Source organism: Trichechus manatus, unplaced genomic scaffold (genome assembly GCF_000243295.1).
Source record: "Trichechus manatus latirostris isolate Lorelei unplaced genomic scaffold, TriManLat1.0 scaffold00046, whole genome shotgun sequence".
In the NCBI taxonomy this organism is placed as follows: Eukaryota; Metazoa; Chordata; class Mammalia; order Sirenia; family Trichechidae; genus Trichechus; species Trichechus manatus.
The window spans coordinates 2,891,838-2,911,734 of NW_004443982.1; the positions used below are offsets into that span (position 1 = coordinate 2,891,838).

General features: G+C 37.7%; 1 protein-coding gene across 1 annotated transcript in view; it reads right to left on the bottom strand.

Annotated features, from left to right (window-relative positions):
• The window catches only part of CLCN5 (chloride voltage-gated channel 5), a 211,070-nt gene that overhangs the window by 38,366 nt on the left and 152,807 nt on the right, over positions 1-19,897 (bottom strand). The window contains exon 2 of the mRNA XM_004376831.3: positions 16,442-16,588. Within this exon, the coding sequence (XP_004376888.3) occupies positions 16,442-16,588 (147 nt within the window). The remainder of the gene's footprint in view (positions 1-16,441; positions 16,589-19,897) is intronic.

A 19,897-nucleotide genomic window follows, 5' to 3' on the forward strand; every position in this document is an offset into this window, starting at 1 on the left:
AAAAAAAAAAAAAAAAAGGAGAAGGGAGAGGGTTGACATGTCGTGGGGTTGTTAACCAATGTCATAAAACAATACGTGTACTACTGTTTCATGAGAAACTATTTGTTCTGTAAACCTTCACCTGAAGTACAATTACAATAAAAAAATAATAAAAAAAAAGGTCAGCAGCTCAAATCCATCAGGCGCTCCTTGGAAACTCTATGGGGCAGGTTCTAGTCTGTCCTATAGGGTCACTATGAGTTGGAATCAATTCAATGACAATGGGTTTGGTTTTATTTTTTTTAATTTAGTTAGTACACATTAGTACAGCCATGTTGTAATTAGCTGTTGTTGAGTTGGCCCCTGACTCATGGTGAGCCCATGTACAACAGGATCTGACTGTTGTGATCCACAGGGTTTTTACTGGCTGATTTTTGGAAGCAGACTGCCAGGCCTTTCTTCCTAATCTTAGTCTGGAAGCTCTGCTGAAACCTGTTCAGCATCAAACCAACATGCAAGTCTCCACTGACAGACGGGTGGTGGCTGTACTTGAGGTGTACTGGCTGAGAATCAAACCTGGTTCTCCTGCAGGGAATTCTACCATGAACAACCACTGCCCCCTAGTATAAGTATCAAAAAACAAACAAACAAACAAAAAACCCCAAACCTGTTGCCATGGAGTCAATTCGGACTCATGGCAACCCCATGTGTTACGGAGTAGACCTGCTCCATAGGGGTTTCTTGGTTATAATCTTTATGGAAGCAGATCGCTAGGCCTTTCTTCCATGGCACCACTGGTGGGTTCAAACTGCCAGCCTTTAGGTTAGTAGTCGAGTGCAAACCATTTGTGCTACCCAGGGACCTAGTATAGCCATAAACCAAAAAAACACCCACAAACCCATTGCCATTGAGTCAATTCCGACTCACAACGACCCTATAGGACAGAGTACAACTGCCTCATAGGGTTCCCAAGGAGCAGCTGGTGGATTCAAACTGCTAATCTTTTGGTTAGCAGCCGAGCTCTTTATAATTGCATCACTAGGGCTCCAGTATAGCCAAACTGGTTGTTAAATACTGAAAATACTTCTTTAGCTGTAGATAAATAATAACTCCTCCCTGAGGACCCTTTTTCCCTCCGCCCTCCCCTAGAAACTCCTGGAATACCAGGAGGTTCCAGGGCACTGCTCCAGTGCTATGTCTGACATCCAGTCTGATTGCTAAGTGCTTGTATTACGTTATTAAACATTTTGAATATCACACCTGCACTCATTTCATTTAGGGACTGACCCGTTCACATCAGGTTAAAACTTGAAGGTGTCTAAGAGACAGGAAGAACAATGGAAACTAATCTAACTCTGCTGAGAGTTAGACAATAAAAGGATAATGAAAGATGTGGATAATAGAACTACAAAAACTATAACAAATGTATTATATATACTATTGAAATGAAGTTTTAGAGTTATGAGAAGTATACAAGGTGGGGCATGGCAGAAAAGGACAGGAAGAGCTTTCGAGACAAGCATGAACCTATATTCTAACACCACCTTTTGACTCCTTGTTTTCTGCTGGGTACAGCTCTATCCCTACTAGGTTGTAGATATTTGCTTGGTAGGTACTTCTTTTATGCCTCCTACTCACCACTATCTGCTCTGATCTTGAAGTTCCTCACCAATCCTCTTTCATTGCCAGTGGAGTCAGGGTGCTAACTGCCAGACTTAGGAAAAAATACAATGAGGATTTTGGCTTGTATCTGCAGGATTCCACTTGGCTAGAATGCCACAGAAATCAATATAGAACTGAAAGCAAATGGACTAGACTTGACAAAGTTGCTGAGGGTTAGCTGTATAAAGAAAATAGCCCTGTGCTCCATTACTTGCTCTTTATTCCTTCCTTCTCAAGTTTACACATTAATGAGATTGACAAAAAGGATCAGGGAATGTAATGGGTAGGGAGGCACAGTCCTAAAATGCACATTACATACCAGTGTTGGGAAACTCTTTGGGTAGCACAAACCTGTTTAATAACTTGTAATTACTGTTTAAGAAGCAGCAATTCTCCAGTTCTGTGCTTTGTTTATGTTGATTTCTCCCTATTAATATACAAAAGGGAGTTGAGAAGAAGAGAGTACCAATTATTCTTTGTGGGGAGAGGACTTCAAGAGAGGAAATACCAATTAGGAGATTGCTTTTGGGTTCATGGGAATATTGTGATGTCATGAACAGAAAAGGGAGTAAATAAAAATACATCTAGGAATTTCTCTTGTCTAATAGTAGACATAGGACATTGCAAAGGGCAGACCTATATTCTAAAGGCAGACCACTGGGATATTTACAGACAAAACAGATAATAGTTCCTGGTGAACCCCAGAAGAAAAGCACTGAGAGGAAGATGGCTTACTAATTTTTTAAATTAAAACTAATGGGAAGAAGGTCTTTGTGATCAGACTTATTATTCAACAGTGAGAAGATCTGGATTCTAATCCTAGCTCCACAACTCACTAGTTGTGTGTGTGATCTTGGTTAATTGCCTTAATCTCTATGGGTCTCACGTTCCCCGTCTGTAAAATGATTTTTAAGATCTCTTTCAACTCTCAAACTCTATCTAATTTTTGCAATGATTTTTTGTTGGATCACTCACACATTACACCAAACGACTTCTCAGAGGATCTTAGATCTGAGAAATTCCAAATAGTATTTGAGTACATAGTTATCTGAGAACACTTTTTCTGCTAAGATCAAACAGCACTGCCAATCCTTAGGGAAAAAAAAGGTAAGACTTAGCTTATCAGTGAAGGGTAGGAGAACCAAGTAACTCACTGAAATCCAATGTTTCTGGCATATGGTTAACTAGAGCTATACCAATACGGCTACAGTATGTTTGGAGTACCTGGTAGCCACAGATCCCAGAAACATCTAGCACACACTTCTGAATCACTATAGTAATCCTTTCGCCTACCCTACACCATAAACTGAAACAGGGTGTGGTTTAAAATAATCCACTCAGGAATTATGTACTGCCAAAGAACTCTAAAATATTAGTTTTTCCTCCAAGGGACCAAAATGGTTTCACTAACTGAAAAATAAACAGGAAACTTGCAGATTCAGCTGCTTTAAGAGCTTAGAAGTCATCACTTCCACCCTCACAACAAGAAAAAGCTGGAGAAACTGAAAATCAATGACTTTTCTTGGACCCATCAGAGAACTGAGGTTGCAAAGGAAATTGTCACCCCGAAATCCAGAGACAGGTTTATCCAAAGAGACACAGTTGAGATCTGCTTACCTGGAGTAGAAACCGCTGGAGCCACAAACGGGTAGAAACACTTAAATGACAACTCTGATGAACTGCTGAAGGCTGAGTATGGATTAGCAGGAGAGTGAGAAACTCCTGGGGACTGCAGTCTTAGGTGGGCAGCCAAACTTGCATGGGCTTGACCTCCAGAACTCCACCAGGTTCTCGTAGTGAAGATCCAAGAAAGATGCCCTCCAGACAAAGGGAGGGGAAGAGTAATCACTGTGAAATAGCCCAGAGCTTTCTCCATAACAAAGGCCTATGCTCCAGGGCAAAATACTTTGCCTGAGCCTTATCCCAGGTGGAGGAAGGGCATTCTTCCAATTCCAAACCAAACCGAACTAGTTGCCATCCAGTCAATTCAGACTCCTGGAAGCAGAACAGAACTGCATTCCATAGGGTTTTCAAGGCTTTTGGAAGCAGACTGCCAGGGCTTTCTTCCCAGGCACCTCTGGGTGGGTTCAAATGACCAACCTTTTGGTTAGTAGCTGAGCACTAAACAAGTTTCACCACCCAGGGACTGCCACTCCCACTCCAGCCCCCTCTAACCTTCTTGTCTCATCTAAGGGGAAAAAAAAGTCATCAGGGTCAGGGCTTCAAGGAAATATACTGGGAATATAGTCTGAGAAGAAAGTAGGGGTTAGAGAGAAGAAAAAGCTATACCACTGGAAAAACACTGTGAAGGTCACAGCCTAGAGACACAGGCTCACTAAAAGACAAAGATTTAATCAGAAGATTATTAAATGTTCCTCTCACCCATACCTTACCACCACACCAACAGGGCTCCAGTGGATTACAGTGGATTACTGCTGAAAGAGCTACAAGACACAAAATCTCTCTAGTAGCTGTACTTAAAAAAACAAAAACAAAACCCGTTGCCATTTAGTCAATTCCGACTCATAGCCGACAGAGTAGAACTGCCCTATAGGGTTTCCAAAGAGTGGCTGGTGGATTCAAACTGCTGACCTTTTGGTTACTATCCAAGCTCTTAACCACTGTGCCACCAGGGCTCCAGTAATTGTACTTAGGCAAGTCCAAAATCAGGATGGAAAACAAAAACAAGGACATTAGAGGAATGTGAATCCTCAGGCACCTATAGCTACACAAAACATTAGACACGCCCAACTCCTAATCAGTTTACCATAAATTCTAACACGATGGAATTAAACTAGAAACCAATAACCAAAAGATAGCTGGAAAATTCCTAAATATCTGCAAATTAAATAACACACTTTCAAATAAACCATGGCTCAAAGAAGTCTCAAGATAAATTAAAAAAAATACTTTGAACTAAATGAAAATATAACATATCAAAATTTGTGGGATGCAGTGAAAGCAGTGCTTAGAGGGAAATCTATAGCATTAAATATACCTATTAGAAAAGAAAGAGCTAAAATCAATAACGTAAGAAACTAGAGAATGAAAGAGCAATGTAAGCCTAAAACAAGTGGAAGAAAACATAAAAATCAGAAGAGAAAAAACTGAAATTCAAAACAGGGAAAACAATAGAGAAAATCAACAAAACCAATAGTAGGTTCTTTAAAAGGATCAATAAAATTGATAAACTGCTATACAGGCTAACCAAGAAAAAAAGAAGACACAAAATACCAATATCAGAAATGAAATAGAAGTCATCACTACCGATCCCTTGGACATTAAAAGGTTAATAAATAAATACTGTTAGAGTTATGGCTGCTAACCAAAAAGTTGGCAGTTCGAATCCACAGCTGCTCCTTAGAAGCCCTAGGCAGCAGTTCTACTCCGTCCTATAATAGGGTTGCTATGAGTTGAAATTGACTCAATAGCAATGGGTTTATTAACAACTCTATGCACACAAATTTAATAACAGATGAAATTGACTAATTCCTTGAAAGATACAAACTACAAAACTCACACAAGAATAAAGAGAAAATCTGAATAGCCCTGTATCTATTATTATTATTGAATCAATAATTAATAACCTTCCAAAAATAAAAGTACCAGGCCCAGGTGGTTTCACTGGTGAATTCTACCAAACTTTTAAGGAAGAAATAATACCAACTTTCCACAATCTTTTCCAGAAAATAGAAGCAGAGGGAATATGTCTTAACTTGTTCTATGAAGCCAGCACTACTCTAATATGAAAACCAGATAAAAACATTACAAGAAAGGAAAACCTACGCACTAATATCGCTCATGAACATAGACATAAAAATCCCCAGCAAAATATTAGCAAATCTAATCCAACAATGTATAACAATAATTACACACCATAACCAAGTGGGATTTATTCCAGGTATACAACGCTGGTTCAATATTCGAAAAACTAGTGTAACCCACAGGCTAAAACCAAAACCAAACCCATTGCCATCAAGTCGATTGCAACTCATAGAGACCTTATATGACAGAGTAGAACTGCCCCACAGGGTTTCCAAGGCTGTCATCTTTGCAGAATGCAGACTGTCACATCTTTCTCCTGGGGAGCAGCTGGTGGGTTCGAACTGCTAACCTTTTGGTTAACAGTGGAGTGCTTAACCAATGCACCGCCAGGGCTCCTTAATCCACAAGCTAAAGAAGAAAAATCATAAGATCATATCAGTTGACACTAAAAAAGCAGTTGATAAAATTTAACACCCATTCATGGTTAAAACTCAGCAAACTAGGAATAAAGGGGAACTTCTTCAACTTAGTAAAGAACATCTTCAAAAAACCTGTAGCTAACATCATACTAAATGGTAAGAAACTGGATGCTTTCCCCCTAAGATTGGGAACAAGGCAAAAATCTCCTCTCTTAACCACTCCTATTCAATATCCTAGCTAGTTCAATAATACAAGAAAAGGAAATAAAAGGTATACAGATTGTAAAGGAAGTAATAAAACTATATTAGCAGATGACATGATTGTCCATAGAGAAAATCTCAAAGAATCTACAAAAAAAAAAAAATCCTGCAACGAATAAGTGAGTATAGCAAGATCACTGGCTATAAGGTCAATATACAACTGTCAATTGCTTTCCTTATACCAGCAATGAACAATTCTTTTTTAAAAAATTAAATACTCAGGTATAAATCCAACAAAATATGTATAGAATCTATATGTGGGAAACTATAAAACACTGATGAAAGAAATCAAAGATCTAAATAAATGGAGAGATATTCTATGTTCATGAATTGGAAGACTCAATAGTGTTAAGATGTCAATTCTTCTGAACTTGATGTAGAGATTCAACACAATCCCAACAAAAACTTCAGCAAGGTATTTTGTAAATATCGACAAATTGATTCTAAAGTTTCTATGGAAAAGCAAAAGATCTAGAATAGCCAACATAATACTGAAGAAGAATAAAGTTGAAAGACTCACATTACCTAATTTCCAAATTTATTATAAAGCTATAGTAATCAAGACAGCATGATATAACTGAAAGAAAAGACACAGATCAAAGGAACAAAACAGACAGCCCAGAAAGAGACCTATACAAATATAGTCAACTGATCTTTGATGAAGGCGTTAAGGCAAGTCAATAGAGAAAGGATAATGCTTTTAACAAGTGGTACTGAAACAATTGGATGTATATATATAAAGTGAACCTAGACAGATATTACACCTTTCACAAAAATTACCTCAAAATGGATCATAGATGTAAATGTAAAATGCAAAACTATAAAACTTCTAGTAGAAAACAGAAGAGAAAATCTACATGACTTTGGGTTTAGTGATGAGTTTTTAGATACAAAACCAGCAGTACAACCCAAGAAAGAAAAAGTTGGTAAGTTAGACTTTAACGAATGCAAAAAGTTTTACATGTAAAACTTCTACTCTGTGAAAGACACTGATAAAGATAATGAAAAGACAAGTCACAGACTGGGAGAAAATACTTGCAGAGCACACACCTGATAAAGGACTTGTATCCAAAATACAAAGATCTCTTAAAACTCACAAATAAGAAAACAAACCACTCAGTTAAAAAATGGGCAAAAGATCTGAACAGACACCTCACCAAAGAAGATATACAGACGGCAAATAGCATATGAAAAGATGCTCAGTATAATTTTTCATTAAGGAAATGAAAATTAAAACAACAGTAAGATCTATTACACAACTATTAAAATGGCTAAAATCCAAAAAAACTAACAGTACTAACTGCTCACAAGCATGTGGAATAATAGGAACTCTCATCCATTGCTGGTGGGAATGCAAAATGGTGCAGCCACTTTGGAAGACAGTTTGGCAGTTCCTTAAAAAATTCTTACAAAACATAATCTTACCATATGATTCAGTAATTGCTTTCCTATTTACTCAACTGATTTCAAAACTTATGTCCACACAAAAACAAGCAAGTGAATGTTTATAGCAGCTTTAGTCATAATTATCAAAAATTGGAAGCAACCAAGATGTCCTCCAAATATATATATATATATATATATATATATATATAATTGCAGCAGATTAACCAGTAAGCAAGGTATGCAGGGGCTTAATTGTGTTTACTTACTAATCTGTAGTGCACAATGGTTTCACCACATCAAAGATAAAACAGGTGAAATTGTGCACTACAGATAAATAAGTAAGCACAAGTAAGCCCGTGTATACCTTACTTATTGGGTAATCAGTCCATGATTGTGATGCATCCATACAATGGAATACTATCCAGCAATAAAAAGCAATGAGTTATCAAGCCACACAAAGACACGGATGAATCTTAAATACATATTGCTAAGTGAAAGCAGTCAGTCTGAAAAGGTACATATTGTATTAATTCCATTCATATGACATTCGGGAAAAGGCAAATTTAGAGATGATAAACAGATCAACAGTTGCCAAGGGTTCAGGAGGTGGGGGGATTGGATAGGTGAAACATAGGGGATTTTTTTTTAGGGTGGTGAAACACTTCTGTATGATACTGTAATGGTGGGTACATGATACTATGCATTTGTCAAAACCCATAACTTTACAGTGCAAAGAATGAATCTTAATGTATGCACATTTTTTAAAAAAAAAGCATTTAGGAGATCAGGGATCCCAGGATGAAATGCAGAATGTGACAAAAGAATCGAACTGTATTACAAATGTATGAAGAAACATAACCAAAGGCGATGGAAGGAAAAGTGCTGACCTAAGGAACTTTGGAAATGAGTGGAATCTGTAAGAATAAAGGCAAAAGGAACTGTGCATAAGCATTATACTCTAGTTGATAAAGTTATTTCCCAAGAGTGGTATAGGTTAACAATTCTGAAACCACTATACATGTATACTGGAACTGAACAGTCAAGTAAATGGATGGTGGATGGTAGCAGCCAGATTTCTCACTGTTGGAGTGGGAAGTTACAGACAAGCAAGGAGGCTATATAACGAGCCATGTGGTAAATGGATTAGAGTTGAAGACATCAGTATGAACTCATATTTAGCTTAATACACATACAGATGGTTACATGGAGATATATTTGCAGATATATGTATATACATGGGTTAGTATACATACACACATATATTTCCTCGCTCTGTTGCCTCAGGGGGCCTAGAAGCAACAGTACCCAGTAGAAAACTAGTGCCCAGATCTCTATTTTTAACACCGTTCAGCAATAAAAGGAACCAGGGTTCCTTAGAGAAATGGCTTATTCTAGGACTGGGGCAGGAAATATATATCATGAGCCCGGAGCATCTTGTAGTACTTAGAAAGGAAGGAAGTGTTTTTAAAAAATGATGGGGCTATGTCAAAGAGACACAGGAGCCAACTGAAAGAGCTCCCAATGGCCAAAGCTGGAACAACTCAAGCAACAAAATAATAAAGTAGTATTGGATTATAAGCCAAAATATAAAACAGGTATGAGTCCATATTTATATAAATGATTGAATAAATAAATAAATGGGAGAGAATAGATAAATCTCCCATGCAGAACAATTCCAGATAATTTCTGTAGATATTTTATCCTTAAGGAGGTGGAGCAAAACTCTCTAGTACAGTATGGAAAGGGGAGGGGGAAAGTAACTTTGCAGTGAAGTAACCTAACAAACGTGAGTCCCTGGGTGGTACAAATGGTTAATGCGCTTCGCTGCTAACCAACTGACATACATGGGGCTGCCATGAGTCAGAATCGACTCAGTGGCAACTATTTTTTTTTAAACTAACAAATGGTTAACCTAACACCTCAGTCAGGTCATCAAGGTTAACATCTATAGTGATGTCATGTTGATAGAATGTACCCTTGATATGATGGGATGAGAATGGGACTTCTGTGGTCTTCCTCCCAGAAATCTATCACCCCAGTCTAATCACAAAAAAAAAAAAATGTATCAGGCAAATCCCAATTGAGGAACATTCTACAAAATACCTGGCCAGTACTCAAAACTGTCAAGGTCATAAAAAACAAGGAAAAACTGAAACATTGTCACAGGCAAGGGGAGCATAGGAGACATGACAACGAAATGTAATGTGGTAAAAATTAAATAAATCTGAATAAAGACTTCAGTTAAAAAATAATAATAATAAATACTTGAGTGAGTGAATGATAAGAGGATATAAATTCTAAAATTTGGCCAGACATTTTCCTATTAAGTAACCCAAAGGAAACCTTTAAAGCCTGTGGACATCATCACAGGTCTCATTTTAAAGGCTCGGCATGTAACACTGGTATAGTTTATGGCCCCATGAAGCTCAAAAAAGTGGCAGTAACGATTGCCTTTCTCTCAGGCTAAATGTGTAAGGAAGTTTAAAGGTAATGAAGATGATGGATTTCAAAGTACTTTTCCTTGTCTTCCCCACACCATCCACACAGTTGCTCAACTTGGACATCTTGGGAGAAGCATAACCGAGGTGATAAGGGTAGATTTCATCACGAGCTGGAGCCCAAGATATTTTCCAGTTCTATCTGGAGGAAAACTATGATTTTTACAGTGTGGCAGAACAAACAGAAATGTTTGACAATTTACTTGATGGATTTCATGTACTGTCATGTTTTTCATTCTATCCCATTTGACAACTAAGATTTATTTTTTCATCTCTGGGATATTGGGAGGTTATGTTGAGACTTGGCAGGAGGTAGTATGGGCAATGCTGTGTTCTGTTACACACAAGGCTGCCATGAGTCGGAGTAGACTCCACAGCAACTAACAACAACAAGGGGAAACACAGCCTACCCTCATACTATGCTTATGCCTTGAATTCACCCGTGACTTCTTTTCTCTTTTATTCTCTGTATCTAATTGGTCCTATCAATTTGACCTCTGAAATTGTTCCAGAATTTATTATTCCCTCCTCTCCATTCCCATTCAGGCCTTTTGATCTTTTGTCTGATTTTTAAAAAATAACAGTTTAACCCTTTCAAGATCCAATTATTTTCTGCTTTGAATTTTTTGTTGATACCATGTGTTTTCATTAATGGAAGCATGCTGAATCAGTGAATGTTGCTAAATTTTTAGTAGGTAGTGTGGATTTTTTTTTTGCTCCCACCAACAATCCTACCCTCCAAGTCCCGAGGGACGTACCCTGTCCCACTAATTCTACTCTCAGATGCCCCCTAGAGTTCAGAGGAACATATGGTGTCCCAAAGAAAAATTTTTAAAATTTCTATGCTTCCTACCAAAAATGTACACACCTCATACAACACCTTGTAGAAACAGCAATTTGTGGCACCTACCCATTTTTGCAGTTTTGAACAGTCATAAAGGCCCCTGCCTTGTGGCAGCATGCACTACCAGTGGGAAAGCAGCTTCCCAATGAACCTGAGAGGTGGAAAAAGTGGGTGGGCAACAATATATCCCAACGCTCATTCTCTTAATCCATCCTCCACACTGCCACAAATTCTCTCCAAAACACAAATCTTATTATTCCTCTGCATTTAAATCATTGGATGACTTCTTGGCTATGGGACACAATCTGGACCCGACCTAGATTTCTAACTAGATCTCCCGTCCTGCCTGGTTCTCTGATGCCCTCCCTCCTGCACCAACTGTCACCACCATCCCCACCCCAGGAGTCTTAGACCTCAGACACGCAGACTCTGTGTTTCTTGAATATAAAAGACTCTCTCATGCTGCTGTGCCTTTACCTGTGTTGCTCTGTCTGCCAGGAATGTCTCCTCATTCCACAGTTAGGGAGTAGCAAGCCACGCTAGATAGAAAGACAAGGAGGTGAGGGAAAGAAAGGAATCAAAGAACATTACTAAAACACCACAGTGCTGTGCTCCATAGATACTGAATTAATTAATTGTAGACTGTGAGGTCCAGACTTCGGAGGCAGCCAAGTAAGAACAGATGGACTATAAGAACAACTCTGACTCATTTTCTGTTACTCAAACACTTTTTCTATTTTCCTCCCCCTCTATTTTTTTTAGATTCCATGTTTATAGTTCTTCTAATTTATAGACTACTATAACACTACCTCAGATGCATTTAACCATGCCATGCATAATTTATTTATTCATTCCTCATAAATCAATCCCTCCAGCCATCTGGAAAACAAGAACCACATTTACTGTCTTTCAAGCTCCTTCTAACTAATCTGTTTAGTGTGTGCTATTGTGCCTGGAATAAAATGTAGTATTTTATGCATAGTTTCACCAAATACCAAGGACTTCGTGATTTTTTTTTTCTGTAGTTTTTTCTTAGGAAATCCCATGTGAAAACAGTAAATAAAGCAGGAACAATTAAAAAGCAAAGCAAGAAAATTATATCATTGCAGGGTGTCATAAGGGGACTGATTTTTGCCTGTGGCTGGTGGAAACCAGCCTCATTATTTTATGGTCATACCTTGTAAACCACAAGCAGTAATTCTCCTCCTATAAAACCTAGTGAGAAGTGGTGAAAAGACTACTCATATAAACACAAATTCTACAGTCATAGGCAATGTCAAAATCTTGTTCTTCCTCAGCTTTCTAGTCTATTAAATGGAAATAATGGAGACTCACTTGCCTCAATCATCTACTGAGAGCAACACAAACACACAAAAAGTACTTTGGTGATACAGTGCTATAAGAAACCGTTTTCTATTAGAAGCAACAATAATAACTAAGCTAAACCTCTCTGGTTTAGCCAGAAGCCTTAAGTAGAGGCTGAAGTTTATGGATACCCTAAATGATCACTTCACTAGAGCCAGTGACTGGTATAATTGACTCATTATGGTTATAACTACACATAAGAGGAAGTGATACACAAACATATTTCCCTTTACTAAAGTAGGCAAATATCAAACCATGAGTATCCTTCTTTTATGAACTTTAAATTCGGGGGCTATCTCCTACTGCTGCTTTCATGAGGTATATTCCCTGAGCATATTTCTTATTTTTCATCCTTTTTAACCCGTGGTTTTTGTATTGGTATATCCCAATTTGTGTCACCTCCTCAGAGAGGCCTTCTCTGACCTTCCTAATTAAAGTGTTATTCCCTATTTATTTTCTATTGTCATTCAGTTTATTTCCTTCCTACTACTTATCACAGAGTCCCTATGTTGTGCAAAGCATTAATGTGCTTGACAGCTGATGAAAGGTTGGAGGTTTCAGTCTACCCAGAGGCACCTCAGAAGAAAACCCTGGCTGTCTACTTCCAAAAAATCAGCCATTGAAAACCCTGTGGAGCACAGTTCTACTCTGACACCCATGGGATCACCATGAGTCAGAATCGACTCAGTAGCAACTTTTTTTTGTTTACTATTTATTGCAATGGGTGATTATCTAGGTAATGTATTTATTAACTCATTTACTGTCTTCTTCAACTAGATTCTAAATTCCAGGTCAGTTTGGATCATATCTATCTTAATTCCACCACTGTATCCCCAGTGCCTACAACAGTGACTTGTTCATAGCAGGTACTTGAAAGTAACAGTTGAATGAATGAGTGAAGGCACTATGTCCTCAAAATGAGCATAAGGTTAATTTAAACTCCTTAGCATGACATTCAAGGCTCCAACTTACCTATTTGGGCTTATATTCTGCCCTTTTATATCTCTGTATATTATGCCTGTTGATAGCTCCATAAAAGCTTTCTCTCTGCCTAGAACGCTCTTCCTTCTATCAAATAACTAATTTTTCAAGGCCTTGCTCAAACATACCTTTTCTGTGATACCTTTTCTAATCCTTCACAGACAAACACACATACACACAAAATTTTTCCTCTGCTAAGCTCTCATAGCCCTTATAACATGGGTTATGGTAGTAATAAAAAAAGATAGCTAAAATTTTAACTCTATGCCAGGTACAGTCAGTCATAAGCACTTTATATTTATTATGTCATTTAATCCTCACAACAACGCTAACAGGTAAGTACTATCATGAGTACTTAGGTGTGTTTTAAAAAAACTTGTTGCCATCGAGTCGATTCCGACTCACAGCAACCCTATAGAGTGGCTGGTGGATTCGAACTGCAGACCTTTTTGGTTAGCAGCTGAAGCTCTTAGCCACTGCACCACCAGGGCTGTGTATAGCTAGCTAGAAACAACCTCATGAAGGCAAGGATGGTGTCTTAAGTCTTGCTAATTCCTAGAACCTAGAAAAGTGTCTAAATATCATATACCCTTAACACAAATAATGAATTCTGGCAGTAGTTTCTTGCTCTCTGACTTTGAGAATGGCAATCCCAATCAATTAAAGAACCAGACAGTAGTTTTAAAGCAACTATACAAATTTAATCTTAAAGTGGTACCAAAACCCCCATTGCCATCGAGCCAATTCTGACTCATAGCGACCCTGTAGGACAGAGTAGAGCTGCCCCGTATGGTTTCCAAGGAGTGGCTGGTGGTAAAGTGGTACAGTCTTTTCTAAAGTACAGCATGAACTTAAGAGTCATAAAGAAAAAGGATTAATAATAATATATAAAGGGTTCCTATAAATAAATAAGAAAAGATAGTCAGCCTATTAGAAAAATAGAAAAAAACATGTAAACAGGAAACTTCCAGAAAAAGAAATTAAAATGGTCAATAAACATATGAAAATATACTTAGCCTCATTAATTTAAAAAAACAAAAATAAAACAACAACATGAATTTATTTATTTATTTTAACCTATTATATTGGTTAAGATGAAAAAGAAATAATAATATTCAGCACTGGCTAAGTTGCTGGGAAATAAGCACATGCTACAGAAACCTATGCTACAGAAATGCTCTCATATACTTAAAAGATATTATCTATATTTACATACATAGATAGATATAACCCAAAAACCCATTGCCGTCAAGTTGATTCTGACTCGCAGCAACCCTACAGAACAAAGTAGAACTGCCCCATAGGGTTTCCAAGGAGCACCTGGTGGATTCGAACTGCCGACCTTTTGGTTAGCAGCCACAGCTCTTAACCACTACGCCACCAGGGTTTCCTAGATATAGATATATATGGTTGTTCACTGTAGCAATGTTTGTATTAGAAAGAGACTGGAAACAAATGAAATGTGCATCAATAGAAGTTTGGTTAAATAAATTATGGTACAACTGTATCATGAAATTGTATGCAGCCACTGAAAAGAATGACATACCTAGGCAACCAAATAATAGATGAGGAGAATTTTCACTTTATAGATGTATTCCAACAAATAAAAAACCCATTTAGAAAAAGAGAAAAGGATTTGCACAGACATTTCATCCAAGAGAATATAAAGATGGCAAATAAGCCCATGAAATGATGTGCAACATCATTAGTCATTAGTTAAACCAGGATGAGATACCACATTACATCTATTAGAATGGCCGCTGAGTGAAAGAAGACAGTCTCAAAAAGTGACATACTATATGATTCCACATACAGGCAGTTTCCAACTTATGACTTAGTCAAGTTATGATGAACTGCACTTACGACTGTCCATTTTTTTGTACATCCTATCGTTAATCATATGTACTACATACAATGTTGCAGCACATAATTTGCTGGTGTTATCATTCTCAGATGTTTACTCGCAGTTATTCAATTTTATGATTTAGTGTTCAAAACACTGCTGTACAGATTTAGTTTTCTAAACTAAATCAGGGGCTTCAGTTGCTTGAAAACATAGACCCAAACGCTGATCACTTAGCTAAAGCTGATAGGCAGATTTGGGAAGAAGTGATATGTTACCACGAAATACATGAAGAACAAAAGAAAAGGACCATACAGACAACTCTCACTAATTTTCTGACTAGAAATGCCATCTGCATTCCCAGGGATACTCCAGATGATCCAGAACCTTCCACAAGTGGAGTCAGTACTGCAACTGACAAAATGCCAAAACTGTCCAACTCTTCTTCATCATCAGAGTAAATTTTTATGATTTGTGTATTTTTTATGCATGTATTAAAATATATCTCTAAGTTTATATGTAATGTTTCCAACCCCAAAGACAAAGATCAGATTTATAAAAATACTGATAATAAAAGGCAATAATAATTGTCATGGATTGAATTGTATCCCCCAAAAATATCTGTCAATTTGGCTAGGTCATGATTCTCAGTATTGTATGACTGTGTAACATTTTGCCATCTGATGTGATTTCCCTATGGGTTGTATATTCTATCACTATGATGTAATAGATGGATTAGTGGCAGTTATATTGATGAGATCTACAAGATTAGATAGTGTCTTAAGCCAATCTCCCTTGAGATATAAAGGAGAGAAGTGAGCAGAGACACATGGGAACCTCATACTACCAAGAAAGCAGTGCCGGGAGTAGAGCGTGTCCTTTGGACCTGAGGTTCCTGCGCAGAGAAGCTCTCAGACCAAGGGAAGATTGATGACACGGACCTTCCTCCAAAGCCGACAGAGAAAGCATTCCAGTGGAGCTGACACCTTGAATTTGGACTTGTAGCCTACTAGACTGTGAGAGAATAAATTTCTCTTCGTTAAAGCCATCCACTTGTGATATTTCTGTTATAGCAGCACTGGATGACTAAGACAATAATGAAAACTAAAAAATAAAATAAAATGAGGTGTTTGACTTATGTCAGAACCAACTTACAATGGAGTCGTCAGAACAGGACCCTGTCATAAGTTGGGGACTACCTGTATACGACATTCTTGAAAAGAAAAAAAAAAACTGTAGAAACAGAGTGGAGAGTGGAGTATGCCTGTAAAGGGGTAGCAAGAGGGAATCCTCTGGGGTGTTGGAATTGTTCTGTAACCTGTTAGTGGTGGTGGTTACAAGAATCTATGCATGTGTTAAAACTCATAGGACTGTATACCAGAAAAAAATTTTTACTACATGTAAATTTTAGATAAACTGTCATCAGTAATAATAATACTTTCTATTTCTCGGTCTAAGGGAGGAACATCATCTCTCATGGAGAAATCCATAGCTGTCCCTGGTATGTCCATCAAGTCTTCATCACTGGTGCTGCTCTGGAAGCTACTAAAACTTCCCTGCCGAAAGCCTCTGTTATCCATGGCTCCTATGCAGAAAGAAAAATATGAGACTTATTACAATGACCTCTAAGTCCCTTACCACTTATTTTTATGTCTTCTCTCATGCTCTTACTTTGACAATATAGACATACGAACTACTTAATATATTCAGTTACCATCTAGGTATAACGTACCTCTAGCCTTACCATGTAGTTAACAACAGTTTTTTTAAAACCATGCAAATGAGCGTAAAACCAAATGAGGGCATGTGTACACAAATCATGGAGTTCACAAGTAATCAATTAAAATAAAAAACAGGTATCGGTATTGAGAAATATTATGGCCATTTGGTAAAACAGAAGCATTATCTGATGCTTCTGACTCTCCCATAGCTCCTAATACAATGTAGATGCATGGAAATATTGGATGCTTGACACAAGGGAAAAAGAGGCATATTGTATCAATCAACGTTGTTCTCTGCTCAACAATTTAAAATTAAAGATAAAAAACTTTCCACATCTCAAGTTTAAGTCTTCAGATTCCAAGTTTTACTAAAAAAAAAAAAAATTCTTAGTATTCTGATTAAAAACAACAACAACACAGAATTATGGTCAACTTTACCTTATCTAGCCCTACCCCCCTCCAAAAAAATTTTTTTTAATGAACTCTTAGTCAAAGAGTCAGGGCCAGCAAAGATCTGTTAGATTAGGCAAATAATATTTTGAGGTATTCCAACTCTTTTTAAGAAACTTCTTACTCTAGGATATCAGAATTACATGTGATAAATCCACATTAAGTGACAGACCTGAAAAACTGGAATCACAGCAGATAAGTAAAATATTTTAAACACTGACTATAAAGGAAAAAGAACTAATATGTACCAGGTACTTCTCAATTTCCAGGCACTGGGCTATTTGCTTAGGGTGAATTCTTTCATTTAATTTTTACAACAGAATCTGAAGCTCTGAGAGGCTAAGTAACTTGCCCAAGACTACAGTTATTGTTAAAAAAAATTTAAGGTCCACATCATGTGCTCATTTGATAATACCTCACTTGTGATAGAGACCAGCCTGACTACAGTGTGAGTGACATTTATGAACTACCTATTATGCATGAATCATTGTGGGATGGAGGGGCAGATACAAACATGATGCTCAGAATAAGGGCCAGATGAGATGAAGACTGGGAGGTAAAGATTTGGGAGTTGTTAACATCAAGGTGAAAACCCTGGTGGCACAGTGGTTAAGTGCTACAGCTGCTAACCAAAAGGTCGGCAGTTCAAATACACCAGGCGCTCCTTGGAAACTCTATGGGGCAGTTCTGCTCTGTCCTATAGGGTAACTATGAGTCGGAATCGACTTGACGGCAACAGGTTTGGTTGGTTTTAACATCAAGGTGATGGCTGAAACCAAGAGAACAGATAATCCTCCAAGGGACACCTTTCTTTCTTTTAAGGATAAGAATGAATATAAACACAAGAAACGCATTTTCAATAGCCTTCTTGAGTATATACAAACAGCTTGAAATCCGTACAGATAAAAACTAAATACTAGGTTAAACAGGAGCATTATCATGTTTACATGATTACATATGGTCAGGCAGAGAAGGGGATGAATTTTCTCAAAGGTACTGTTAATGTACAAAATTACTGACCACAAAACTACGTCCTCAGCTTCAAAAACTCTAACCTTGCTGTGTGGATCAAATGGGTCCTTAAAAAATAAAAAATCCATTGCCGCTGGATCGATTCCGACTGATAGAGAATTTATAGGACAGAGTAGAACTGTCCTGTACGGTTTTTTAAAATGGTTCCTAGAATACTAATAATCCCTGGTTTGCAGCCTCAGCTGAGCTCCTTCGCTACTCACCAATCATTCATCCTGGCTGAGCTTCTTCCCCTTCTCTATCTGGCTTCCTTCACTCGCTTTCTGAGAGTCCTCCCTCAATAACGCACTTTTACAAAACTTCCTGTCTCAGCTTCTGCTTCTAGGGAACCTGACAAAAAACAGGATTGTTAGTAGTTTTTTCCTATTACTAACAATACATAGGGCATCTTGAAACTCACTGTCTTCCCTCCTGTTTTCCAAGAAGTGTCTTTATTTCTTAAGAAAAAAAATCACCCCTCCACTTTGCTCTAGGTCTTAGCTCCCACCTGACCAAGAAAACAGATCCTTCCTGGCCTTACACTGATTTACTTCGCTTTATACTTTAAGCAAATCTAGTATCTCTAGCTCTCATCTCTCCCTCAAGTTCCAGGACCGAATTCCCAACAACTCCACTTGACACTTCTGTTGCTACTTCAAACTCAACAGGGAAAATGAAAAAACAATGGAAATAACATTAACCTGAACACATATAATAAAATCCAAACAAGACATGCTCCCTGTCCCCACCCCTACATCAACTTTCCTTTTTAATAGTGGGAGATATCAGAGTTAATATTTACAGTTAATATTTGTCTAACATTTACTACATTCAACAAACCTATAAAAAGCAATCTCAAGAGTAGGCACTCCAGGTTTCTAGAAATCTTAGTTGAAAATAAGCACCATTTTAATAATGGGAAGAACTGAGGCTAATAGAGTACCACGACTCAAGAAGTTTTCTTTCAGTTTGAATTTATTAAGTGCCCATGAGTTCCTAGCACTCCATACAGTAAAACTAGCACTGAAAGCAAGACAATTTGTGAAGTAATACAGAATCCTTCCCTCTCTATTGGTTACTTGTTTCACAGGGTTCCAGCAACTCTACATTAGTCACACGTATGGGGAGTCCAAAAATAATTTATGTTTGGCTTTAGAATATGTCTTACAGTCATATTTTCAGATGAGTGTACCTATTGTTTTGGGAATTAATTAAAACAAAATAATGATGCTACAGGATGACAATACAACAAAGGGGAATCTGGAAAACTTCATTTTTCTGCATAGGGACCTTCCACACTCCTTCCTGTAACCCACTGACACAGAACAATCCAGCTAAATTGAGCTGCCTCATTTGAAACATTTCCTGGGGCAGCTATCTGGTTTACTGTTTAGGTTATAAAGGAGGCCTGGCAGTGCAGTGGTTAAGCGCTCAGCTGCTAACCAAAAGGTTGATGGTTCGAACCCACCAGCCGCTCCACAGGAGAAAGATGTGGCAGTCTCCTTCCGTAAAGATTTACACCCTTGGCAACCCTATAGAGTTGCTATGAATGGGAATCGACTCAGTGACAGTAGGTTTTGGGTTATAAAGTGCTTCCTTAATACATGCATAGAAAGAGTCAACAAAAGAGAATTAGAAGAAGCAAGTAAATCAAGCAAAACAGATGCTATAAATAGGAGTTCAACAAAGGAAATAAATAAAATCAGTAAAAC